Source organism: Alosa sapidissima, chromosome 20 (assembly GCF_018492685.1).
Source record: "Alosa sapidissima isolate fAloSap1 chromosome 20, fAloSap1.pri, whole genome shotgun sequence".
NCBI lineage: Eukaryota > Metazoa > Chordata > Actinopteri > Clupeiformes > Clupeidae > Alosa > Alosa sapidissima.
Window position 1 is genome coordinate 12,911,819 of NC_055976.1, and position 27,077 is coordinate 12,938,895.

At 40.4% G+C, this 27,077-nt stretch overlaps 3 protein-coding genes and 2 long non-coding RNA genes across 5 annotated transcripts; 2 read left to right on the plus strand and 3 right to left on the minus strand.

Annotated features, from left to right (window-relative positions):
* On the plus strand, positions 1-8,925 carry LOC121694614 (membrane-spanning 4-domains subfamily A member 4D-like). Its single transcript, XM_042074818.1, has 7 exons — positions 1-102; positions 413-518; positions 2,609-2,719; positions 2,851-2,907; positions 3,070-3,213; positions 3,412-3,525; positions 3,919-8,925. Exons 1-7 carry the CDS (start codon positions 89-91, stop codon positions 3,964-3,966), a joined length of 594 nt encoding a protein of 197 aa, XP_041930752.1. The 5' UTR covers positions 1-88; the 3' UTR covers positions 3,967-8,925.
* A 1,433-nt stretch (positions 8,926-10,358) lies between these two features.
* On the minus strand, positions 10,359-16,982 carry LOC121694090. Its single transcript, XR_006025664.1, has 3 exons — positions 16,732-16,982; positions 16,603-16,625; positions 10,359-10,437 (listed from the first exon to the last, which is right to left on the minus strand). It is a non-coding gene; the product is annotated as an uncharacterized LOC121694090 (long non-coding RNA).
* Positions 11,603-15,856, minus strand: LOC121694091. The gene is made up of 2 exons (XR_006025665.1): positions 15,824-15,856; positions 11,603-11,681 (listed from the first exon to the last, which is right to left on the minus strand). It is a non-coding gene; the product is annotated as an uncharacterized LOC121694091 (long non-coding RNA).
* Positions 16,983-17,756: 774 nt separating the features above from the next.
* On the minus strand, positions 17,757-18,933 carry LOC121694936. Its single transcript, XM_042075337.1, has 2 exons — positions 18,330-18,933; positions 17,757-18,236 (listed from the first exon to the last, which is right to left on the minus strand). The coding sequence occupies exons 1-2, from the start codon at positions 18,663-18,665 to the stop codon at positions 17,757-17,759; spliced, it is 816 nt and encodes a 271-aa protein (XP_041931271.1). The 5' UTR covers positions 18,666-18,933.
* Positions 18,934-19,485: 552 nt separating this feature from the next.
* On the plus strand, positions 19,486-26,027 carry LOC121694087 (zinc-binding protein A33-like). Its single transcript, XM_042074026.1, has 6 exons — positions 19,486-21,122; positions 22,570-22,665; positions 22,739-22,969; positions 24,155-24,177; positions 24,263-24,381; positions 25,225-26,027. Exons 1-6 carry the CDS (start codon positions 20,727-20,729, stop codon positions 25,764-25,766), a joined length of 1,407 nt encoding a protein of 468 aa, XP_041929960.1. The 5' UTR covers positions 19,486-20,726; the 3' UTR covers positions 25,767-26,027.
* The last annotated feature ends 1,050 nt before the right edge of the window (positions 26,028-27,077 follow it).

Sequence of the window (27,077 nt, forward strand, 5' to 3'; positions counted from 1 at the left end):
CTCTGCTGCTCTGAGACCGCCTTGTCTCCTCCCCCTCACTCGGCTCCGTCTCCCTCCCCTCGGTATTTTGTTACCCTTGTGCGTGAAAATGGAGGGAGAGAGGTGAGTGAGAGCTGCGTATTTGAAAGTTAAATTGTAACATCACAATATGGTGTGTTCACTGAGGTGATTATTTTGATGTTTTGAATGATATTGAAGCTAGAGGAGGGTGTTCTGGGAGTAAACACTCAACCTTTCAACATTGTAGCGCTAGCGGAACATAAAGCTTGTGGGTTTCAGGTTGCTGTGTGTAGATGTCTTAGTCTTCATTTGTCTTTGTTTGTTGTCACACATGTCATCCCTTCTATCTTCTGATAGCACTCTTTTACACACACACACCCCTCGTTCTCAGGCATCTGTGCTTTCCCCACAGTACTGACTCAGAGAGGAAGGAAAATGGGGTGACTGAAGTTCAAACAGTGACAGGAGGAAACAAGCCGCTACATCGCTTTTTAGCAGGACAGCCAAGATACATTGGGGTCAGCTCAACAACATGCATGCAAACAGATGTGAAATGCTGGTGTAAATATTGTAGGTCTTTTCTAATGCTCTGTGTAAGCAGACTGTTTGAAAGCTGCAAGAGACTGTTTAGAAGGTGCAGGCAAGATGTACTGTACATTGCTGAACGACATGCATGTAAACAAATTTTGTCATTTGAATATTACATTGCATTTATCTTTCCGATGTTGAATTGAATAGATACAGTACCCTCAAGAATTATTGGCACCTTTAGTAAAGTTGACTGAAAACAGGTATAAAAATAACGTATGGGTGATTTATTGTAATCTCACAATGAAAACAATGAGGAGAAATCCGACCTTAAATGGAAGCAAATTCATTCTGAGAAAAAGGAAAATTTCATAAACAAATAAATATTTTTTAGCAAAACCACGTTGCCCACAATTATTGGCACTCCTAGAAAATCTTATACAAAATATAACAGTCGCATCTTCCTATTTATATTGAACTTCTTTCAATTAATCAGAATTTAATCAAAACTGTGAACTTTCAGAAGTAGTTCATGATTTTCTTTTTCACTAAATAAAGTCGCACAGAGGCTAAATCCCAATACTCAGTTTTCACTAAACTGTAAATAGAAAGAAAGTGTGTTGACATTAGTCATGGAATGGCTATAAAAACTAGGTACTTGGTTGAAAATGCCCATAGTTACAGTTAAAGCATAGCCTGGCTAACGCCAGACCTAATCTCATTGAGATAGGGTCTGGGAACTACTTATTAATTTTCTCGTATTTGAGACGTAGTTTACAAATGCTCAGCGCCGTTTATCGGGCGCTACGAACGTCTATCAAATGCGTCTGTACGTATCTCATAGCCATTTTGGTGTGTCGCATAGACGTCGTCATCATCTTGCTGTCCCCTCTCCGTGTTGGAGGGTTACAGAAGAAGGTATCATCTAGAGGTCACCAAGTGACCTCACTGCTAATAGATTATTTAGAGGGCATGGCAGGTAAAAGCCTTTTCCAGTCATTTCATTTCAAATGTAAATGGCAGGAGTTACTGAATGACACAGTGACTTTGTCTGGAATTGTGGTCTAATTGTCAGATGAAATGAAAATTGTACTATTTGGCAAAAAACATGTGAGGTGGGTTTGGCGTAGAAGAATGACTATACTTAAAAAAGAACCCCACGCCTTATGAGAATTATGGTGGGTGGAGGGGCTGAACCTCAAGAAAAACTGGAACATTTTCAATGGAAATCTGTCAATCTTTTAGCCTGGCTAACGTCAGACCTCATCTCATTGAGATGGTGTCTGGGAACTAGACATTAATTTTCTCGTATTTGAAACATGTTTTACGAATGCCCAGAGCCGTTGATTGGGCGCTACGAATGTCTATCAAATGCGTCTGTACAAAGATCATAATGGTTTCTGTGTGTCGTCATCATCTTGCTGCCCTCCCTCCGTTCTGTGATTGGCTCCTTCGTTGAGGTGAAAACAAAGTCCATAGAATCCAGGCTGCCTAGCAGCGTTTATAAAATCGCGCACGTAAGGCAGTATGGGAAAACCCAGGCTATCGATCTCTGCCAAGACAATAAAAGTGAATCATTCATTGGATCATTCATCAGCTCAATGAACCGAAACAATTGTCCAGATCAAAACTAAAATTGTTTACTGAAAACAAAATCAAGCTTCTGCCATTACTATCTCAGTCTCCTGATCAAAAGTTGATAGAAAAACAACTGGGTGAGTCGAAGAGGAGAATGCACTAGTGTGGACCTAGGAATCTGGACGATTTTATAAAGATGAATGGTCTTAAATCCTTTGGTTTGCATTCTCCAACTTTAGGATGTGTCAAAAAATATGTATTTTTTTTTATGAGATTTTCCTTTTTCACATAGTAAATTTGCTTCCCCTCAAGGTTGGATGTATCCTTGTTGTTGTCCTCATTGTGAGATTACAATAAATCAAGATTATTTTTTGCACCCGTTTTTAGTCAACTTTACCAAAGGTGGCCATAATTCTGGAGGGATGTAGCTCAGTCTGTTTGATTCTATGTGTCGGTCAGGGTTGGTTCATTCTCATGGTTCTGTTACATTCTCTCTGGACAGATTGCGATAATGTTCTTTGGCTGTAATGAGCTGATGCTGGGTCTCCCGCTGATTAGAGAGACCATAATGACCTCAGTGAGATTGTACACTCCTTTCTGGCAAGGCGCATTGGTAACTTTTCTTGATTACTCTTTTAATCAGTTTCATAAGTTTATGTGACTTTCGTGCTAATTTTAAGAAAACCTCTTAAATGTTGACATGACATTGATGGTGGCTGTATCCCTTTTGGTTCGCTCCCTCAGTTCATGATCTGTGGAAGTTTGTCAATTCACACTCACAGCTACCCATCCAAAAAGCTGGCAAGTACTCCTTGTGAATTTCAATCTTCAATCTTTCAAAGTTCAAGCCCTAAAAGTACAGTACATGTCATTATCAGGAATTTTATTTTAGCTACATAAGCATTTTGTTTGTAAAACAAATGCAGTTCGATCCTCTCATCTCTTTCCTGATCTCTTCTCCAGGTGACTGTGTGCTTGGCTATGTACATTGTCACAATACTAGGCGGTTGCTTTACACTTATTTTCAGACTGATTGCCATTACTGATATAAGTGGAATGTTATATTATACTTTCGATGATGATGGTGATGATGCATATGTCCGCCTTGTGAGTATGAACATTTCCATAGATTATATTTTTATCCTTGTAAACACCCATGTTAATAGTCTTCACTTGTTTCATTGCATTACATTGCCACATGCTATTAATTGTTTCAAATTTTCAATTAAAGTTATATTATTTTTTATTTTAAAATTATGTAGTGTTTACAATGAAAGATCTCTCTCTCTCTCTCTTTACCTGTAGGCTCAGCTGAAAATCACTGAGGCTGTGTTATATACATCTACAATAGTTGTGATTATTCTCCTCATTTGTCTTTGCTGTTTTGCCAAACGATCCTTAAAGTCCTCCAACACACAGGTGAATCACTCCCCGAGTAACAAATGTAACCGACCTGGCAACTAGAATGTTGGGCCCTAATTCAAATGGGGAAAGTCCAAAGTCAGTCCTGAGCACAGGGTCTTGTGCATGAACTAAATCTATTGTATGGTGGCATGTGGGAGCATTGTACTTCTGACCCACCACATGTTGAGACTAGGATTTTCCTCATGGTGATACATTAGCAAATGTACTTTTCTTAGTTATTGTATTATTTTAAGTTAGATTTAATACATTGCACCTCCCTGTCATTTTAATAAGGACCCCTTATCTCTAAGGTTACACAGTTAGAACTATTTAATTAATGTCACATAGACAGTCTCTCTCTGTGCTCCTGCATTGGTTTAATGCTTGGCCATCTCTCCTTTCCTCCAGGTCATCATGCGACAAGTTCTGATGGTCACCGACACAGAGACAGAATGAACAGAGTTACACAGTGGAAATGTTACCATTTTCTCAAAACTAATAACTGATTAATTTCACTGTAACCACACTAATGGACTCACTCTACTTGGTCATTATACCTCATACTGCAAAACATGAATTTTATATATATATAAAACATAATTTTTGATATATTACATACCTTATACACCAGTATACATTGGGACTACAGAGTAGGCTGTGGGCGTCTGACTAACAGCCTACATTAATCTTTTTTTTTTAAGTTGTAACAACTAGATGCACCGCAAAGCAGTACAAAATATGATCGCCGTTCAGTCCTGCACATTCTCTTCGCAAAAATGAAAAACCCTTGTCAATTTGTCTCCTACTCCTACACCATGTCAATCAATTAAGCCGCTATCTAGAAAACAGTAACAGGCTAAGTGACTGCCAACATGGTTTCCGCGCAAGACGGTCCACCATGTCTGCTTTACTACTTTACACTGAGGTAATTCATAACTCTCTCAATAGAAGACATATTACATGGAGCATTTTTTTTTTTATTGATTTTCGTAAAGCATTCGACATAGTAGACCACCTGATTTTATTATACAAACTCCACTCTTTTAACCTATCGCCCTCAGTATTAGACATGATCTCCTCTTATTTAACTGACAGATCACAAGTTGTCAAAATTGACCATGCAATATCTCAGCCCTTGGAATGTGGTATGGGTGTCCCACAGGGAAGCATTCTGGGGCCTTTACTTTTTCTTTTACATATTAATGATATCCCAGCTGTGTGTAAAGCATGTTACAGTACATGCAAGGATGATTATGGGACCTCTCAATCTCTACTATACAGTAGATCTAATTTGAACATTATGCTACTCCATTTAATTGGGAACGCATCTTGAGTGCGCACGAGAGAGAGGGAGAGAGAGAGTGGCAGATTCCACTGCCTTGTCATTGTTAATAATTGAGATCTCCTTTTTGATATAAAAAACCTTTTAAAGGAATTCATGAAGGCAACCGGCTGCACTCACTGTGATTTGGAACACGGACAATAATATAAATAGTTGCCTTTGCCTTTGTGTAATGGAATTGGTGAGTCTTGAAGTCTTCAATAATTTGTTTCTCTTAAACTAAGCATTTACATGAAACACATGATATGCCGATTGAAACGCATTCCACTCAGACAGGCTAGATGGCTACAGGCTCATAATTCACTTTTAATTGCAAACAAAACTAGCTAGCATCATGTTAGACCAATCTAGTCTTGGTCTCTCTGATGTCAAATCTTGTCTAGACATGTCTTTTATTGCCATAAGCAACTTTGAAGTAATCAAGTAAATAATTAGCATTTGAATAAACACAATGATCATTACACTGTTTACTTCTATTCTTGACACCAAAAAGCATTATTGTCACCAGGATGGATATCAATCTGACAACAAAGTTAATATCACTCTACTTAACAATAATTGTTTTCTGTTTGTGCTCTAACATGAATTTTGATTACAATCTGGCCATTACAAGTCTACGGATTGAAGAAACACAGGACGAGTTGGAGTTATCCTTTATGTGCCAGCGTGTACTAAGATTTGCCAACAGAAATGACACAGAGGAGTTATCAAGTGGGCACCCCCTTCATCAGCGTTTCGTCGATTTAAGCCCACGACGCCTCCGGAAGGCTCGACGGTAACCCCAGGCGTCCCTGAAGTACCCCCCTCTGTGTCATTCCTGGCTGCCTCCTGATGCCCAGCCGGTGTCTTTATGCTTAAGCCAAAGCCATTGGCTACTCCCTTCAGCTGCCTCCGACAATGCCCTGATGGCATGGTGCAGGCTTTGGCCTCTTACTCCCAGGTTCTTGAGCAGCCTGGTGGTAGACGAAGCCACAAAGCCCCTGCATCCCACCTCCACAGGGTGCACCTCAGTCCTCCAACCATGCTGCTGTGCCTCTGCAGCAAGGTCAGCATACCGTAGATGCTTGCGTTCGTATGCCTCCTCTACCGACTCCTCCCAAGGCACAGTCAGCTCAATGATAAAGACCTTCTTAGCAGATGGTGACCAAAGCACTAAGTCAGGTCTAACAATGGTGGCAGCAATCTCAGGAGGAAAGGCAAGGCAAGGCGTTGCTCAACAAAGGCAAGGATTTGCCCAACATCCGCCAACATATTCCAGTCACAAGCTGTGTGTAACTGGCAGTGCTTTGCTGTTGTGAGTGCACTGTGATTTGCCTTTGCCCCCTCTCGCACAAATGTGACTGCTGGCAGGGAGTTGAGTGTTGCAGGTGTTGTTGAGTTGACTGCAGTTCGCCTCTGTTCCAAAGTGGCAGCAAGTTCTTTCAACACCTGGTTGTGACGCCAGGTATAGCGCCCCTGGGCAAGACTCACTTTACACCCTGTGAGAATATGCCTAAGGGATGCCGGCTTAGAGCAGAGTGCACAGCCTGGATCTTCTCCTCGCCACTGCTGGAGGTTCATGGGTGTGGGGAGGACATCATATGTTGCTCTGATGATGAAGCTGAGTCTCCTTGACTCCATACTCCACAGATCTTTCCAGCTCATTTTCCTTCCCTCCACACTCTCCCACTTGGTTCACTTTCCCTGCTTCCCAAGTGCCACCACCTTGGCCCTCCTGATGCCTTCCTCCTGGTTTTTAACCTCATCCACAATCATCCTCCTCCTTTCAGTAGCTGAGGCTTTGCTCCAGGCTGGACGCTGAGCAGTTAGTCCCAGACCTCCTCTTCCATGTTGGACATGTCCCACAATGTCCGCATGTTTGAGGGCTGTTACTGCCTCCTCAACGGCTTGTGCTGGTCTCCATTTGCGGCCTGCTGTGATGGCAGGGGCGTTCTTTCTCACCATCAGGTCTTTGGACTCAGTCAGCATCACCTGGAGTCTTGTCTTGGCGCACTTGAATTCCTCCGTGAGACTGGTGAGTGGCAGTCTGAGGAGGCACTCTCCATAGAGGGCGGTGGAGGTCAAGCAGCATGGGACTCCCAACCACTTCTTTATGTGGTTAGTAATTCCCTTCTCCATCCTCTCCACAGTTGAGATGGGCACCTCATACAGTGTGAGAGGCCACAGCACCCAGGGCAGGAGGCCAAACTGTAGGCACCAGATCTTTAGCTTCCCAGGAAGCTGTGTTCTCAATGGCTTGCACGCCGCTGCTTATATCCCTCTGCAGTTGTGATACTTGGCCCTTATCCCTCAGGCTTGCATCAAACCATCTCCCAAGGCTCTTCACTGGCCGCTCAGAAACCGAAGGAATTGGTTCCTCCCCGATGAAGAACTTGAGGTCCAACAGCACTCCCTTGACAATGGAAATGCTGCGCGACTTAGATGGCTTTATCTTCATACGGGCCCAGCTGATGTTCTCCTGCAGCTTTCTGAGCAGACGTCTGGTACGTCTGCTTAGTAGTTATAGTTGTGAGAGTAGTGATGTCATCCATGTATGCTCGGAGTGGAGGGAGACGCGAGTCGGGGTTGAGTCTTTGTCCGCCAACAACCCATTTGGAGGCTCTGATTATGACCTCCATTGCCATTGTGAAGGCCAAGGGAGAGACTGTGCAGCCTGCCATGATTCCAACCTCAAGGGATTGCCACGTGGTGGTAAACTCTGTGGTGGTGAAACAAAACTGCAGGTCTTGGAAGTAGGACTTAACCAAGGCTGTAATGTGTCCTGGGATACTGAAGAATTCGAAGGCAGACCAAAGGAGCTCATGTGGTACTGATCCAAACACGTTGGCCAGGTCCAGAAAGACAACGTGTAGATCATCTTTCTTCGCCTTTGCTGTCTGAATCTGGTGCCAGATCATGCTAGAGTGTTCCAAGCATCCAGGGAAGCCAGATATACCTGCCTTCTGTACAGATGTATCTATGTACTGGTTGTTAATCAGGTATGCAGAGATCCTCTGGGTCACCACCGAAAAGAAATTCTTGCCCTCTACATTTAGTAGGGAGATTGGTCGAAACTGGCTGATGGTTTCTGCCTCTTTCTCTTTTGGGATAAGGACTCCTGCTGCCCTGCGCCACACTTTGGGTATGATCTTCTTCTGCCATATCGTCCTCATCAGCTTTCACAGAAACCTCAGGACATCAGGTGTGTTTTTATACAGCTTGTACGGTATTCCATTCGGTCCTGGGGCTGACACTGTCCTTGCTAGGTGGACTACCCTTTCCACTTCTTTCCAAGTTGGGGGGCCATCATTACACTGATGTTTTGGGGGCAAGATTGGCGGGATGTCCGAGGGGATTGTGAGATGTTCATACCGCTTTGGATCGGAGTGTATGCTCCTGAAGTGATCCTCCAGGTCTGTTTTAGTTGTTTTAAGGGATCCACTTTTCTCACTTGAGAACAGGCCTTTTAGGAATGCGTAGGGATCCTTGTAGAACCTTGTTCTAGTGCGTTCCTTCTTCCTTCTGCGCTTCCTTAAGGTCTCCGCTTTGCGTAGAGATGTTAGTCGCATTTTAATGCCCATTTGAAGTGCGTTGATGCCTTCCTTTTCAACGTCTGTGGACTTTCTCCATAGCTTCTTGAGCTTTCTCCTCTCCTGGACCAGACGTTTTATCTCCTGCTGTCTCCTCGATGTAACCACCACTGGGACTTGCTCTCTGCTCTTCTGTTCTTTAACCCCGAACCGTTCCACTCCATACTGGTAAATCAGGTCACTTAAATTAAATTCAAGTAAGTCGTAATTTGGAAAAAAAAAAAACTGAAACCAGCTTGACTGTAAATTTTTAAGTCACTCGAAATGTGGAATAGCATTATAACATTATTTTATAGCATGCATAACTACCACACCCAGCAATGAAACAAATGGGATAGTTTAACTATTAAACAGATATTAGGCTAAATCAGCACTGAAATGTTGCTCTTTAGTTGACTATTTCACATATGAGATATTTTTTATTACAGGGAGAATCATTCCAGAGGCCGGTGTCATAGAGCATACCACAGTGCTCAACATTATTCAGGGGTGTGATTGGCAAAGAAATATACGTAGCACGGAGTGATGTTGACTAAATTATTTACTATACTCCTACTTGATGATAATATATAGCCTGCCCCCTAACAGTCCTCTGGGCCTACGTACAAAATAGTGAATCATGTGATAGGCCTACTGATATTTTGATGCTGATAGAAAAGGTTGCAACTTGAAGGTTGTTGATATTTCAGTTCCAAAGAGAATCAAATTACATCGATTCCTCTCCTCCCAAAGTAACACTGTAGGTCCTACACTTCTCCTCCTAAAATAAATGGTAGGCTCTGTTTTAAGCTACTGCACCAGGATTGTGTAGGCTAGCGGCTACAACACTAGTTTTACAAGCGCACACACTAAATGGAGAGCTAGGGTTAAAATGTGGACTGCGCCTTTAAATTGGCGACTTTTTATCTATCAGCACAATGCTAGGCTATTTCCACTAAATATTCAACTCAATATCAAGTCAAGTCGGCTTTTATTGTCAATTTCTTTACATGCACTGGTCATACAAAGAATAGAAATTTCGTTTCTTACTTTCCCATGCAGACATAGACATACTTTAAATACAGACATAGACATACTATAGACATAGCCATAGACAATAAACATTAAATTAAAGTGCGAGACTGAAATATAGAACATGTATGTATCAAAAATAGAAATATAGGACATATATCAAAAAAAAAAATAGAGGTAGTTGTGTTGTATATTTATATAGTCTTAACAGTTACATGAAGTTTAAACTTGTGCTTGTGTGACCTGTATATTTACATTGATATGCAGTATGCAGTAATTTCAAGTATATCAGGCTTGATGTGAAGCAGCAACACATTAGGCTGCGCAGTCACAGTGCAGTTCCACAGGGCGGTGTTGGGGGGGGGGGGGGGGGGGGTTAGGGTAGACAGGATCCTAGTTTCCTAGGTTCCTGGCTGGCTGGTGGGTGGGGGGTGCTGTCAGTGATGGGAGAGTGGGTAGAGTGTTCAGCATCCTGATTGCTTGGTGGATGAAGCTACTTGCAAGTCTGGTGGTGCATGAGCGGAACCTGTACCTCTTTCCAGAGGGCAGGAGGCTGAACAGTTCGTGTGCAGGGTGGGTTGTATCCTTGACAATCATTAGTACTTTGCGGGTGAGGCGGGTGGTGTAAATGTCCTGCAGGGAGGGGAGTGGTGCTCCAATGATCCTCTTAGCTGTGTTAACAATGCGCTGGAGGGTCTTCCTGTTCTGATCTGTGCAGCTTCCGCCCCACACTGTGATGCTGCTGGAGACGATGCTCTCGATGGTCCCTCTGTAGAATGTAGACAGATAGATAGATAGATAGATACTTTATTGATCCCCAGGGGAAATTCAAGGAATGTAGTCATGACGGGAGGCGTGGCACTTGCCTTCTTCAATTTGCGCAAGAAGTAGAGGTGCTGCTGGGCTTTCTTCGCCAGTGATGCTGTGTTGGTGGTCCAGGAGAGGTCGTCGCTGATGTGCACCCCCAGAAATGTTGTGCTGCTCACTCATATTTTGCCTCTAACACTTAACATATTCAAAAGAGTCTTGTTCACCTCTTTATTTTTGGGCAACACAAGATCACTTCCATATCACTTGCATCTTTACAGAATATCAGACCAGCATCAAAATTGTCTTGCAAACCCTCAGTCACGTAATACTTCATTCCTACTTTCCTGACGATGTGAAAGCCAATGGCTATGAACAAGAAGGTATACTTAGCATCACAGAAAAGACAGAAGAAAACAAGATTTTTTTCCATAAGAGATAATCTGGTAGACTAGAAATCTAGACGCGCCCCTAGCGGCAGCAACCGAGGTGAAGTTAGTTTGATATTTGATATTCGGATATTCGACAGATATTAAAAAAAAAAATTATGCGGCCGGTTTCACCCCGTGTTTGCAGACAATGTACAAACAGATGACCTATCTACTTTGCCCAGCCGACCTTAGGGACCGTCTAAAAAGTACCTTCTGAATTACCTTCATAGTCTTTTTTGTCAATAGCTTTGACATCATGTGACCTAGTGACTCCAACCAAACCAATTCAAAATAGTTATCCTATATGGGACTCATCAGACACACCTCTTTTTATAGTCACTGTATGCACACTGTATTTTATTTGAATATTTTAAAGAAAATACATTATTTACCATAAGAAACGGTCTCCTTTTTTTCAATGCCTCCCAGGTCATGTGACCTAGTGACTCCAATCCAATGCAGAATAGCTATCCTATATGGGACTCATTGGGCACACCTCTTTTTATGATCACTGTATGCACACTGTATTTTATATGAATATTTTAAAGAAAATACATTATTTCATATAAGAAACAGTCTCCTTTTTTTCAATGCCTCCCAGGTCATGTGACCTAGTGACTCCAATCCAATGCAGAATAGTTATCCTATATGGGACTCATTGGGCACACCTCTTTTTATGATCACTGTATGCACACTGTATTTTATATGAATATTTTAAAGAAAATACATTATTTACCATAAGAAACAGTCTCCTTTTTTTCAATACCTCCCAGGTCATGTGACCTAGTGACTCCAAACCAATGCAGAATTGTTATCCTACATGGGACTCATCGGGCACACCTCTTTCTATAACCATTGAATGCACAATCTATTTTATTTTAATATTTTAAAGAAAATACATTATTTCATATAAGAAACGGCCCCTTTTTTTCAATACCTCCCAAGCCATGTGACCTAGTGACTCCAAACCAATGCAGAATTGTTATCCTACATGGGACTCATCGGGCACACCTCTTTCTATAACCATTGAATGCACAATCTATTTTATTTTAATATTTTAAAGAAAATACATTATTTCATATAAGAAACGGCCCCTTTTTTTCAATACCTCCCAAGCCATGTGACCTAGTGACTCCAAACCAATGCAGAATAGTTATCCTATATGGGACTCATCGGGCACACCTCTTTTTATGGTCACTGTATGCACACTGTATTTTATATTAATATTTTGTAAAAACAATACATTATTTCCTATATGAATGGTCCTATTTTTTCAATACCTCCCAAGTCATGTGACCTAGTGACTCCAAACCAATGCAGAATAGTTATCCTATATGGGACTCATCGGGCACACCGCTTTTTATAGTCACTGTATGCACACTGTATTTTATATTAATATTTTAAAGAAAATACATTATTTACCATAAGAAACGGTCTCCTTTTTTTCAATACCTCCCAAGCCATGCGACCTAGTGACTCCAAACCAATGCAGAATAGTTATCTTTTATGGGACTCATCGGGCACACCTCTTTTTATGATCACTGTATGCACACTGTATTTTATATTAATATTTTAAAGAAAATACATTATTTCATATAAGAAACGGCCCCTTTTTTTCCAATACCTCCCAAGCCATGCGACCTAGTGACTCCAAACCAATGCAGAATAGTTATCCTTTATTGGACTCATCGGGCACACCTCTTTTTATGGTAATTGTATGCACACTGTATTTTACATTAATATTTGAAAGAAAATACATTATTTCATATAAGAAACGGACCCTTTTTTTCCAATACCTCCCAAGCCATGTGACCTAGTGACTCCAAACCAATGCAGAATAGTTATCCTATATGGGACTCATCGGGCACACCTCTTTTTATGGTCACTGCATGCACACTGTATTTTACATTAATATTTTAAAGAAAATACATTATTTCATATAAGAAACAGTCTCCTTTTTTTCAATACCTCCCAGGTCATGTGACCTAGTGACTCCAAACCAATGCAGAATTGTTATCCTATATGGGACTCATCGGGCACACTGTATTTTATATGAATATTTTGTAAAAAAAATACATTATTTCCTATATGAATGGTCCTATTTTTTCAATACTTCCCAAGTCATGTGACCTAGTGACTCCAAACCAATGCAGAATAGTTATCCTATATGGGACTCATCGGGCACACCTCTTTTTATAGTCACTGTATGCACACTGTATTTTATATTAAAGGGAAACTTGGCAGGATTTCCCCCTCTGCTGGAGAAATTGTGCATTATGCTATTTCAAACTGTGGAAAAAGGTAATGATAAAGCACATGGATTTGTTTACAAGCTAGCAAAACGGTTAGCATAAGTTCTGCAGACAATGTGGATGTTACAAGGTAAGAAACACGATTTAAAACGAGTTTCTTGTTTCTCACTTCTCTTTCCGGGACGGTAGTCTCAATGTTGCAAGGTTGGTTTTCCACCTGGGGACGCTAGGGGCAGCGGGAAAAGTCACCATTTTCACCGGAACAGGTCATTTAACCATCCAAATGATTTCTAAACAGGTTTATTACGTTGAAATAGTTGCCAAGTTCCCCTTTAATATTTTAAAGAAAATACATTATTTCATATAAGAAACGGCCCCTTTTTTTCAATACCTCCCAAGCCATGTGACCTAGTGACTCCAAACCAATGCAGAATAGTTATCCTATATGGGACTCATCGGGCACACCTCTTTTTATGGTCACTGTATGCACACTGTATTTTACATTAATATTTTAAAGAAAATACATTATTTCATATAAGAAACGGCCCCTTTTTTTCCAATACCTCCCAAGCCATGCGACCTAGTGACTCCAAACCAATGCAGAATAGTTATCCTTTATTGGACTCATCGGGCACACCTCTTTTTATGGTAATTGTATGCACACTGTATTTTACATTAATATTTGAAAGAAAATACATTATTTCATATAAGAAACGGCCCCTTTTTTTCCAATACCTCCCAAGCCATGTGACCTAGTGACTCCAAACCAATGCAGAATAGTTATCCTATATGGGACTCATCGGGCACACCTCTTTTTATGGTCACTGCATGCACACTGTATTTTACATTAATATTTTAAAGAAAATACATTATTTCATATAAGAAACAGTCTCCTTTTTTTCAATACCTCCCAGGTCATGTGACCTAGTGACTCCAAACCAATGCAGAATTGTTATCCTATATGGGACTCATCGGGCACACCTATTTTTATGGTCACTGTATGCACACTGTATTTTATATGAATATTTTGTAAAAAAAATACATTATTTCCTATATGAATGGTCCTATTTTTTCAATACTTCCCCAGTCATGTGACCTAGTGACTCCAAACCAATGCAGAATAGTTATCCTATATGGGACTCATCGGGCACACCTCTTTTTATAGTCACTGTATGCACACTGTATTTTATATTAAAGGGAAACTTGGCAGGATTTCCCCCTCTGCTGGAGAAATTGTGCATTATGCTATTTCAAACTGTGGAAAAAGGTAATGATAAAGCACATGGATTTGTTTACAAGCTAGCAAAACGGTTAGCATAAGTTCGGCAGACAATGTGGATGTTACAAGGTAAGAAACACGATTTAAAACGAGTTTCTTGTTTCTCACTTCTCTTTCCGGGACGGTAGTCTCAATGTTGCAAGGTTGGTTTTCCACCTGGGGACGCTAGGGGCAGCGGGAAAAGTCACCATTTTCACCGGAACAGGTCATTTAACCATCCAAATGATTTCTAAACAGGTTTATTACGTTGAAATAGTTGCCAAGTTCCCCTTTAATATTTTAAAGAAAATACATTATTTCATATAAGAAACGGCCCCTTTTTTTCAATACCTCCCAAGCCATGTGACCTAGTGACTCCAAACCAATGCAGAATAGTTATCCTATATGGGACTCATCGGGCACACCTCTTTTTATGGTCACTGTATGCACACTGTATTTTACATTAATATTTTAAAGAAAATACATTATTTCATATAAGAAACGGCCCCTTTTTTTCCAATACCTCCCAAGCCATGCGACCTAGTGACTCCAAACCAATGCAGAATAGTTATCCTTTATTGGACTCATCGGGCACACCTCTTTTTATGGTAATTGTATGCACACTGTATTTTACATTAATATTTGAAAGAAAATACATTATTTCATATAAGAAACGGCCCCTTTTTTTCCAATACCTCCCAAGCCATGTGACCTAGTGACTCCAAACCAATGCAGAATAGTTATCCTATATGGGACTCATCGGGCACACCTCTTTTTATGGTCACTGCATGCACACTGTATTTTACATTAATATTTTAAAGAAAATACATTATTTCATATAAGAAACAGTCTCCTTTTTTTCAATACCTCCCAGGTCATGTGACCTAGTGACTCCAAACCAATGCAGAATTGTTATCCTATATGGGACTCATCGGGCACACCTATTTTTATGGTCACTGTATGCACACTGTATTTTATATGAATATTTTGTAAAAAAAATACATTATTTCCTATATGAATGGTCCTATTTTTTCAATACTTCCCAAGTCATGTGACCTAGTGACTCCAAACCAATGCAGAATAGTTATCCTATATGGGACTCATCGGGCACACCTCTTTTTATAGTCACTGTATGCACACTGTATTTTATATTAAAGGGAAACTTGGCAGGATTTCCCCCTCTGCTGGAGAAATTGTGCATTATGCTATTTCAAACTGTGGAAAAAGGTAATGATAAAGCACATGGATTTGTTTACAAGCTAGCAAAACGGTTAGCATAAGTTCGGCAGACAATGTGGATGTTACAAGGTAAGAAACACGATTTAAAACGAGTTTCTTGTTTCTCACTTCTCTTTCCGGGACGGTAGTCTCAATGTTGCAAGGTTGGTTTTCCACCTGGGGACGCTAGGGGCAGCGGGAAAAGTCACCATTTTCACCGGAACAGGTCATTTAACCATCCAAATGATTTCTAAACAGGTTTATTACGTTGAAATAGTTGCCAAGTTCCCCTTTAATATTTTAAAGAAAATACATTATTTCATATAAGAAACGGCCCCTTTTTTTCAATACCTCCCAAGCCATGTGACCTAGTGACTCCAAACCAATGCAGAATAGTTATCCTATATGGGACTCATCAGGCACACCTCTTTTTATGGTCACTGTATGCACACTGTATTTTACATTAATATTTTAAAGAAAATACATTATTTCATATAAGAAACAGTCTCCTTTTTTTCAATACCTCCCAGGTCATGTGACCTAGTGACTCCAATCCAATGCAGAATTGTTATCCTATATGGGACTAATCGGGCACACCTCTTTTTATAGTCACTGTATGCACACTGTATTTTTTATATTAATATTTTAAAGAAAATACATTATTTCATATAAGAAACAGTCTCCTTTTTTCAATACCTCCCAGGTCATGTGACCTTGTGACTCCAAACCAATGCAGAATAGTTATCCTATATGGGACTCATCGGGCACACCTCTTTTTATAGTCACTGTATGCACACTGTATCTTTTATATTAATATTTTAAAGAAAATACATTATTTCATATAAGAAACAGACTCCTTTTTTTCAATACCTCCCAAGTCATATGACCTAGTGACTCCAATCCAATGCAGAATTGTTATCCTATATGGGACTCATCAGACACACCTCTTTTTATAGCGACTATGTGCACGCTGTATTTTATACTAATATTTTAAAGAAAATACATTATTTCCCATAAGAAACAGTCTCCTTTTTTCAATACCTCCCAAGCCATGTGACCTAGGGACTCCAAACCAATGCAGAATAGTTATCCTATGTGGGACTAATAAGACACACCTGCGAACGGTGAGTGCCCAGACCCAACATTTTAATGTGGTTCTGGCTCGCCAGGCTAATAATCTGGATCTCATAGTCTGAATATTTACCTGTATGGAAGCATCAGCAGCTCCTGATGTAAAAATGCAGAAAATTGATTGAGTACCACTCCACATAAAAATGCGTACAGAAACACATCACCCATAGGTAGAAGCACACATCATTATGACTCTCCTTACCTGGCGTTTCCACCTCCCCCTTCTGCCCTTTAGGACCAGCTGGCCCAGCAGGATCTTATTCAGAGGTCCTGGGACTGGCACCCCTGCAGATAGAAACATGAAGCAGGGGACAGTATACAGTAAGTTGGGCTCGGGCTACATGCCCAACAAAATGTCCACACAATGCCCACAAAATGTTCCCAGGTGTTTCGGTGACCTGAGAATTGTTGACCAAATAAATGATGGAAAAAAACAACTTTTGACAACTCCCATATGAGAGTGAGGCTACATGCCCCGCAACTTTCATGTTCCCGGGTGTTTCCTGCTATACGCCCACCCAATTTCATGCTCCCCGGTGTTTCAGTGACCCAGGAATCTTTCACCAAAATTAATTATCATAATTAACATAACACAATGCTCATATTCTATGTCCACATTAATGCTACATTACAATATATTTATTCCAAAGTTTATTTGCTTCACTGTGTTGGCAACAGTGTTGGTCAAGTTACTTGGAAAAAGCAATTAGTTACTGATTACTTATCAAAGAAAGTAATCCAGTTACTTTACTGATTACTTATTTTCAAAAGTAATTAGTTACTTTACTAATTACTTTACAGTTTTTTCTGATTGCTTAAGCACATTTTTTGTAACTATGGCTTTTTTTGCAAAACTCTCACCCAATCAGCAAAACATTGTAGTTCTCTTGAAAAAGCTAACACACCTTGCTTAACTCTTCACACCTTCGTAAAAATGGTGTTTTCGTATCAAACAGTAAACACAAGCCATCACAATAATAAGCACACAATGTGCCAACTACACACTAATGGTATAAATAAAAAACACATCTGGCTTTTGCTTTCTCTGTGCACAAGGTAGGCTATGTCAGTTTGAGGTAATACTTTTGTCATAGTTCTGTAAACATAAAGGGATCCAAACATCAAGTATTACAGTGTTTATTTAGACACATCAAAGCAAACACAAGTGGTTTTTTCCAAGTCAAAACACAAAATACTGTAGTAATTTCACAGAGAAAAACAAAAAAATCAGTCTACATCATGTCGTCTCTCTGGGTCCGGCCACAAAATTTCATCTACATCACATGCAATATTCTCTAGTCCAAGGCACCGGGGAAAATATCTTCTGGAATGCCGTATCCAGGCCTGACATGATGCCTGGTCAACATCCCCACATGCCTCCTCCATTGCCTGTAAAAGGGCTATGCGCTGATGGGGATGACGGTCATACACCTTCCAGCGCCAGGCAGAGAAGAACTCTTCGATTGGGTTTAGGAATGGAGAGTATGGGGGGAGGTAGACTACAGTGAAGAGCGGGTGATCTGTAAACCAGTTGCGGACCAAAGCAGCCCTATGGAAGCTAACATTGTCCCATATGATGACATAGCTGGTCTGCTCTTGTCCCTGAACATTACTGCCTCGTCTCCTTGTTTTAGTGAGATTGAAACCTGCCTCATCCACAAAAAGCAGCTCATGACCCATGGCATCTGCCTCTAGCTCCATCACCCTCTGGAAAAGACAAAACAAATGCAGCATAGCAGGCCCATGCACAGCACTACAGTATGCACTTCCAGATTCAGTACCAATGATACTATAGCTTACCTGCACATAGTCATATCGCAGTTGTTTTACACGGTCACTGTTTCTTTCAAAAGGGACCCTGTAGACTTGTTTCATGCGGATTCTGTTGCGGGCAAGTATACGAGATAACGCAGAAATGCTCACATTGTTTATGTTTTGGAAGTTGATGTTATCCTCAATTATGCGCTGCTGTATTTCCCGTAGCCTTATGGCATTATTTGCAATCACCATATTGACTATATGGGTCTCTTGTTCAGCAGTGAACATTCTTCCTCTGCCCCCAACATCTGGACGTCTAGCAATTCTGTAAAGTAACAATGTCAGTATTTTTACATGTATGGTATTGTTGTTTCTCATTAGAGTATGGCAGTGCTACAAAACTTAGTGAAAAGTGACTGTACTAACCGATTCTCATTTCGAAATATCCGTATAATGCTTGCTACAGTGTAGCGGCTCAAGTTAGGCTGAACCCGTTGGCCAGCTTCCCTCAGGGTCATTCCATGGTTGATGACATGGTCCACTATTGTAGCTCTGATGTCATCAGTAATTCTATTTCTTCCTCTTCTTACCCTTCCTCTTCCCCCTCCTCGTCCTCTTCTTGCTCCTCCTTGTCCTCTCCTTCTAACTTCACCTCCTTGTCCTTGTTGTCCTCTCCCTCTCGCTTCTTCACCTTCGTGTCCTCTTCCTCCTCCTCTTCCTCCTACTTCTTCACCTCCACGTCCTCTTCCTCGGCCTCCTCTAATTCTCACTCTTCCTGCTCTCTCCATTGTACTCCACACAGACAGCTTACCTGTGGCTTATTTATAGTGCTTAGGCTGATTGCAAAGTGAACTAATTATCTAAAACAGTTTTCACATGTCACAGTGTGCCAAACAGTTGGCAAAATGGCATAAATAATAGCCATACATGTGTATAGTTTTGCTAGGAGTGTGTTGATCATTTGGAAATTGAGTGTAAAGCATGAGTTGTGTTTACAGTTCAGCAAAAAGAGTGCTGTGCAGTGAATTGTGGCTATAGTTGTGCAAGGTGTGTGTTACAAAATTGCAAACTGTGTGCAAAGCAGTGTTTGTGCTTTTAGTTTTGCGAACTCAGTGAGTGGTTTTGCCATTTGTCTGTAGAGTTTTGCAAAAAAAGCCATAGTTACAAAAAATGTGTTTAAGCATTCAGAAAAAACTGTAATGACAGTCATTTTAGTTTAAAATATTTCTTAAGAAATACTACTAATTTGATGCAGTTTAACTAATTTATAAATGGCGCGCTGTCACTTTAAGAGCGTCTACACAACTCTCATAATGATCAGCTCCATTCAAATATAAGCCATTGGCTAGTCCACAAACTCCACATTTAGCACAATATAAGCAATAATGATGACGATATTAAGTTGGTATAAACAGCTAGCTAGACCTTTTCTGTTTGCAATTAAAAGTGATAGCTATCTGAGTGGAGTGTTTCAATCGGCATAGGCTACAGTGCTTCATGTAAAGGCTTAGTTTAAGGGAAACAAATTATTGAAGACTTCAACACTCACCAGCCCCATTACAAAACGGCAAAGACCACATTATATTTTTGTCCATTTTCCATATCACAGTGAATGCAGCCAAAATATTATATGCCCTGGCTCCTTTTATAATGGTATAGGCTACAGGGAACCGGCGACGTCCTCTTGAGTCTATTTTCACCTGTTGCAGCATGTCGGGATCTGGGGGTGTCTAAATGAGTTTCACATTCCTGTGGCGGCTTGGGTGCTTGCTCAGATTTGAGGTGGAATTTTTCGCTGTCGACAACATTTTTCTTCCCACGCAGAGTATACAGCGTTAATGTTTTGTTCGTAATGTCTGAACTGCAATTAATTAAATGCTCCATGTTCGCGTTCTCTCCCTCTATGTCTTGCACACGTGTTATTTACATCTATGATCACAGCTACGTCATTGTCACAGTCTCATTACTCTCATTACTGTTTTTGCAATTGTAAGGCCTTACTTTACTCGTTATTTGAAAAAAGTAATGGGATTACAGTAACGCGTTACTGCCCATTACTGGTTGGCAAGTTATTTGTTCAAACTGCACATGGTCTGCCTACTTTTCACCTGAACATCAGAGGAAAGCCGGTGTGGGGAGAGTCTCCACTGATCTGGGGTCAGTCTCTGTGCCTCCGTCTGGTGCTGTTCAAACCCACAAGACAAGTTGTATCCTGAATAAATCAGCAGTCATAGAAGAACTGGTTTGACAACTGGTCCCTGTCTCTGACTAACTTGCACCAGAGCAGGATGTGAAGTTGAGTAACCGGTTGATTCTCTGCCCTCCACGCGACACTTGATTTCATACGGGAAACTTTAATTCTCTCCTCCTGGCTGACTCAACTACACTGCTGGTGAAACAGACGACAGAGGGGAAAGGATTTTATGTAAAGAAGACCAAATGGATTCTAAACTGGAAGAGGATCTCTCCTGTGCTGTATGCTGTGACATCTTCAAGGATCCTGTCATTTTAACCTGTGCTCACAGTGTGTGTAAAGCCTGTCTACAACACTTCTGGGAGAGTAAAGGATCCAGAGAATGTCCGTTCTGCAGGAGAAAGTGCTCAAGACAACTCTATCCACCTAACTTGGCTTTAAGGAACTTGTGTGAGACCTTTGTACAGGAGAGAAGTCAGAGAGCTTCAGCAGGGTCTGAGGTTCTCTGTAGTCTGCACTGTGAGAAATTCAAGCTCTTCTGTCTGGAGGATAAACAGCCTGTGTGTGTGGTGTGTAAGACGGCAAAGAAACATAAAAATCACACCTTCAGTCCCATAGATGAAGCAGCACAGGACCGTAGGGTGAGAATCTACTATTTTAATATTGGCGAAGGGCTCTAAACACACACCTTGATGCATTCACCCATAAGTGGATTATGACAGAAGGGATTGTAATGCCTTTAAAGGTACACTATGCATTTTCTCACCTTTACAAAGCTAATTTGATGGTAAACAAACTTTTAATAGACGAATCGTTCACCTAGCATAGCCATACAGCATAGGTGTCGCTACAGAGAAAACCAGTCATGCAACTAAATGGCGGACCGACAAATCTTGCGAGAATCGTGAAACATTAGGCTACCTTGTCAGTCTGATTATAATGTCAGATATAGCTCTTTGGAGATAGTTTTGCCTGTTGTTAATCCTTCACCTCCACAACAAAAGCATTTTCATTGTGTACAGGGGGATAAGTCATGAGAAGTTTTCAGACCAAGAACCACTTAACCAATAAAAAAAAACCTCACAGACAACACAATAGGCCTACTCACTGAACCACCTTGCTTATTGTCTTTGCACCTTGCTGATTGTGTCAGAGGATTCAAAGGATTTAAACTGGCATAGCTTACATAGGCAGTGTTGCAGAACTGTTTGGATTTACATACAAGTTGGTTCAATATTGCAAACTCATCTATATTATATTTTACCACGTCTGCTTGCAGACCACTTGGGATAACTTGCGGACCACCAGTGCTCCTCAGACGACACTTTGAGAAACACTGCTCTAGAGGGAGCTCTATACAGCCGCCAAAAATACCTAAACCTGCGTGTAACTTTAATGCAACAGTAGATAGCACTGTCCACACCCTGCTGTTACAACTGAAGACCGTTGGACAACATCCAGACCTCTGAGCTGAGATACTCTCTTCTTCACTCCCACTCCATCACTCCAATAATGCACCGCATGTCCAGCAGCAAACTATAAGAAGCCTTCTACTCTCTAACAGAAATGTAAAAGTAGTCATCACAGATAATGAAATGTGGTACAATTAGCCTATGCACCTATTTTAGATGAACATCTAAAAAAATTGAAGGCATCGTTGCTTGCTATTCTTATAGCTAGCTGGCATGGCTAACCGGTCCTTGAGGGGGTCGTGTGTATGTGGAATTGCCCTAAAGCTTTTTGTGTTTCTTGCTCGCTCGCCGGGATGCTGGATGCTGCAAGGCTGGTTTTCCAGTAGGAGACGGTAGGGAGAGCAGGGAAAGCTGCCATTTTCGCCACAACAGGTCATTTAACCATCACAATGATTTCTAAACTGTTTTATTAAGTTGAAAATGTTGCATAGGTCCTCTTTAACATCTCTATATCTCTTAACACATACAGTAAGCTACCTTTTCTACATTCTGTGGTTGCTATCCCCACATCAGTCCTGAATGTATTCACATATACATACACATGTAGCAACTTGATTTCATAGTGCCAGAATTGTATGTTCTGCTTTAGACTGAACATTGAGCTCATTCATTCTAGGTGGGACTCAAGATCAAACTACAGCCCTTACAGAAGAAACTGAAGACCTTTGAACAAATTAAACTCATCTGTGACCAAACTGCAGAACATATTAAGGTGAGGTCTGGATTATATCATAAATGAATTGTATTTTTTGATTGCATCAATAATTTTGTCATGTTTTATTTAGACTCAGGCCCAACACACAGAGAGGCAGATCAAAGAGGAATTTCAAAAGCTTCACCATTTTCTACAAGATGAAGAGGCAGCCAGGATAGCTGCACTGAGGGAGGAAGAGGAGCAGAAGAGCCAGAAGATGAAGGAGAAGGTTGAGAAGATGAGCAGAGAGATCTCATCTCTTTCAGACTCAATAAGAGCCATTGAAAAGGAGATGGGAGCTGATAACATCACATTCCTGCAGGTATACCATCTGCTGTCTGTATAAAGAAGTCTACTGAAGTGAACTGCTTCAAAAGGTCCTTTCTGTACTTTTTGTAGTTCCTAGAACATACAGTTCCTAGATCCCCTTTTTGGCACATTCAAACAGCATGGAACAGGGGATTAAAGAGTTCCTCTGACTGCAGTTCCTACAACTATTTGAGCTCCTGCTTGGGTATGGACATGGGTATGGGTACTTGGGTTCCCTGTGCAAATGAACCATGACTGATGTGCATGCTAAGGCAGCAGAAGCACAATTTTTAAAAAATATCTGTAAAAGTAACTCAGCTTCTGCTTAAATATGCTTAACATAAAAACTGCATTAGAAGGTTACAGAGATTGACTACTGTCACACAACAAATGCCTTCTATACGGAGCCCTGAAGGTGTCATTGCAAGATATTTTTGTATATTGAGAGAATCATGTGCGCTCATTTTAGTAAATTGTGCAGTATGCTCATTTTATTAAATTTTGCGCTCATTTTGCTAAATTGTGGTCTCATTTTACTAGGTGTGCACAATTTAGTAAATAATGCACACATTTCACTATATTGTGCGCACAATTCACTAAATCGTTTGTCGTGCGCTCATTTTACAAAATTAAATATATAGTACATTGTGCTCACAATTTATTATATTGAGAGCACAATTTAGTAAACTGTAAACAATTCAAAATGTGTGCACGATTTTGTAAAATGAGCACACAATTTTGTTAAATTTTGTAAAAAATATCTTGCAATGATCCCTCAAAGTATTTTTAAGTAGAGAACTACTGCATCACTGCTTGTTGACATCTTATCATGTCTTACATTAGGCCTATTTCATGATCACTAAACTTTTGATTAATTTTAATGTTGTCAGAGGTTGTTTACCTGATGAAGTGAAAGTGTAAATTCCGGGTAATAATCTATTCTGTTCTGCAGATGGAAGAACTTTGTACATCAGCCAATAGGCTACATACAGCAGCCTACTTGTATTGAACTAAATAGACAGGATGTTCTGATGATTTTATTTGATTTTATATGATTGGTAGTAACAATTGACAATATGTCGCCCCGTGGTTCATTTTCGAGTCTGTGTTGCTTTGGATAAAAGTGTCTGCTAAATGTGCCTGTTACTTTACAAATAAATATGATAATAATATAACAGAGGCTTGACTTATTTTCCAGAACTACAAGAACACAGTGGAAAGGTAAGTGATCTGCCTCCTGACCCTCTCTTCTCTGTGGTTCTGAACCCAAACCCACAGCAGCACTGACTCCTGAATGTTATTCCAGAGCTCAGTATTCACTGCATGTTCCAGAGGGGGAATCAGGAGCTCTGATCAATGTGGTAAAGCACCTGGGCAACCTGATGTTCAGAGTCTGGGAGAAGATTCATGAGATTGTTCAATACAGTGAGTAGTCTGCTGTTTCCACATAACCAAACACATACTGTATAAGCAATGTTAGGAATGAGGAGAGGATACACTGTGCTACGGGGGTAGATAATACAGTTACCAGGGGTTATTAGCAGCTTAAAGCCACCTTTGTTTACAAAATAGAGACTCAAAGCAGTAGACACATGACACACTGCACTACAACCTGTCCCTGTGTGATGGAACAAATGTGGAAGTGGGACAGAGTGTGTGTATGTGTGTATGTGAAGAGAGTGGTAGTGTGCGTGAAATCTGTGTGATCAGAAACTTGCAGTATTGTGTGTGATCAGAGAGTGGTTGTGTGTGTGATTAAAGAATAGTTTTGCGTAATTTTGTGTGACTGACCAGAGAGTGGTGGTGGTGGTGGTCTGTGTGTGGGTGTATGTATGTGTGTGTGTGTGTGAGAGAGAGAGAGTGTGTGTGTGATGATGTGATCAGAGAGCTACAGTAATGTGTGCGATCAAAGTGTGTGTGTGTGTTTGTGATCAGTGATTTGTGTGCGCGTGCGTGTTTGTGATCAGTGATTATTTGTGTGCGTGCGTGTGTGTGTTTATGTTTGTGATCAGTGATTGGGGTGTGTGATTGTCTTTTTTCAAAACATCTTTTTATTTCTTTTTATCCTGCAACACATCTTATATACAGTACACTAAAGTGCCATGGGTATACATTTCATGGGGTTAATAGCCCATAAACATCCCTGATGCCAGTCATCAGAGGCAAAGCACAACACACAATACAAACAAGAATAATGACCATCATTCACATCCTCATCACACGTCACTCAGTGTTCAGCTCATATGTGTGCATTCTTTCTCTCTGCAGCTCCTGTGACTCTGGATCCCAACACTGCACACCCACATCTCATCCTGTCTGAGGATCTGACCAGTGTAATACACAGTGATGAGACACAGTGGCTTCCTGGTAACCCAGAGAGGTTTGATAGGTTTGTCAGTGTCCTGGCCTCTGAGGGCTTTAATTCAGGGACTCACTGCTGGGATGTGGAGGTTGGCGAGAACACACTGTGGGATGTGGGTGTGATGACAGAGTCTCTCCAGAGGAAAGGAGAGATTTACTCCGGAAGTGGACTGTGGAGTGTGTGGTATGATGGTGCTGGATATGGAGCATGTACTTCTCCTCATGACTCCACTTCCCTCACAGTGAAGCAGAAACTCCAGAGGATCAGAGTGCAGCTGGACTGGGACAGACGAAAGCTGTCATTCTCTGACCCTGATAATAACACGCACATACACACTTTTACACACATTTTCACTGAGAGAATGTTTCCATACTTTTGGACTAAGTCATCATTCTCTCCTCTTAGGATGCTGCCAGTAAAGTATTGCATTACCATGAAGCATAGTTAGATTTTACCTGTGTCTTATTATGGATGATATACTATGGATGATATACTTTGATTGACAATTATGATTCATTTACATTATATATATTGACTGAATTTCCAACCATTTATGGATGTAATATGCTCATAATGCACAGCACCCTCCAAATGTATTAGCACCCCTTAATGAGTAAAAAAAGGAATTTAAAAATCTTCTTTTAGTGTTTTATTATTTTCACAATGACAATAAAGAGGAAAAATCTATTAATAAAAGACAACACATTTATTTATGATTATTGGTACCTCTATACAATCTTATAAACAAAAGCAATTGAGGCTTTTTTGATTTATATAGTTCTATGGATTTTACGAAGTACCACTAATTTATTACTCAAGAGACGTTAAACAGTGTTGACACTGAAAGTCATATGGATTCAAGAAATTCCAAAACTGTATGTTCTTTCTGAAAGTACATTTGAGGACATAAAAAACAATTCCAGAGGAACGGAATTTCACGAAACTTGGCATGCATTCAGAGGGTAATAATGATCCTACACTTTGAATTGTGTGCAGTTTTGAACACGTCAGCCAAAGATACACACAGAGAAGCACACATATATTCAATGAACACACTTATTTACATACACAAAAGTTGCAAGAATAGGAGATGAAAACAAATTGACAAGCGGGATTTATTTTTGCAGAGAGAATGTGCAGGACTGAATGGCGGACATATTTTGTACCGCGTTGCGGTACATCTAATTGTTAAACCTTAAAAAAAAATAAAACTGATTAATATAGGCTGTTACTCAGATTAGTTTTTTCATACAAGCCTACTCTGCAGTCCCAATATATACTGGTGTATAAGGTATGTAATATATCAAAAATCATGTTGTTTTTTCACAGTGACTAGATGACTTCCTAAAAGAAAATTAACTTTTTTCTTTCTTTTTACTTTTCTTTTTACTTTCATGAAATTCGTGTTTTGCAGTATGAGGTATAATGACCAACTAGAGTGAGTCCATTAGTGTGGTTACAGTGAAATTAATCAGTTATTAGTTTTGAGAAAATGGTAAAATTTCCACTGTGTAACTGTTCATTCTGTCTCTGTGTCTGTGACCATCAGAACTTGCCGCATGATGACCTGGAGGAAAGGAGAGATGGCCAAGCATTAAACCAATGCAGGAGCACAGAGAGACTGTTTACGTGACATTAATTAAATAGTTCTAACTGTGTAACCTTAGAGATAAGGGGTCCTTATTAAAATGACAGGGAGGTGCAAAGTATTAAATCTAACTTAAAATAATACAATAACTAAGCAAAGCACATTTGCTAA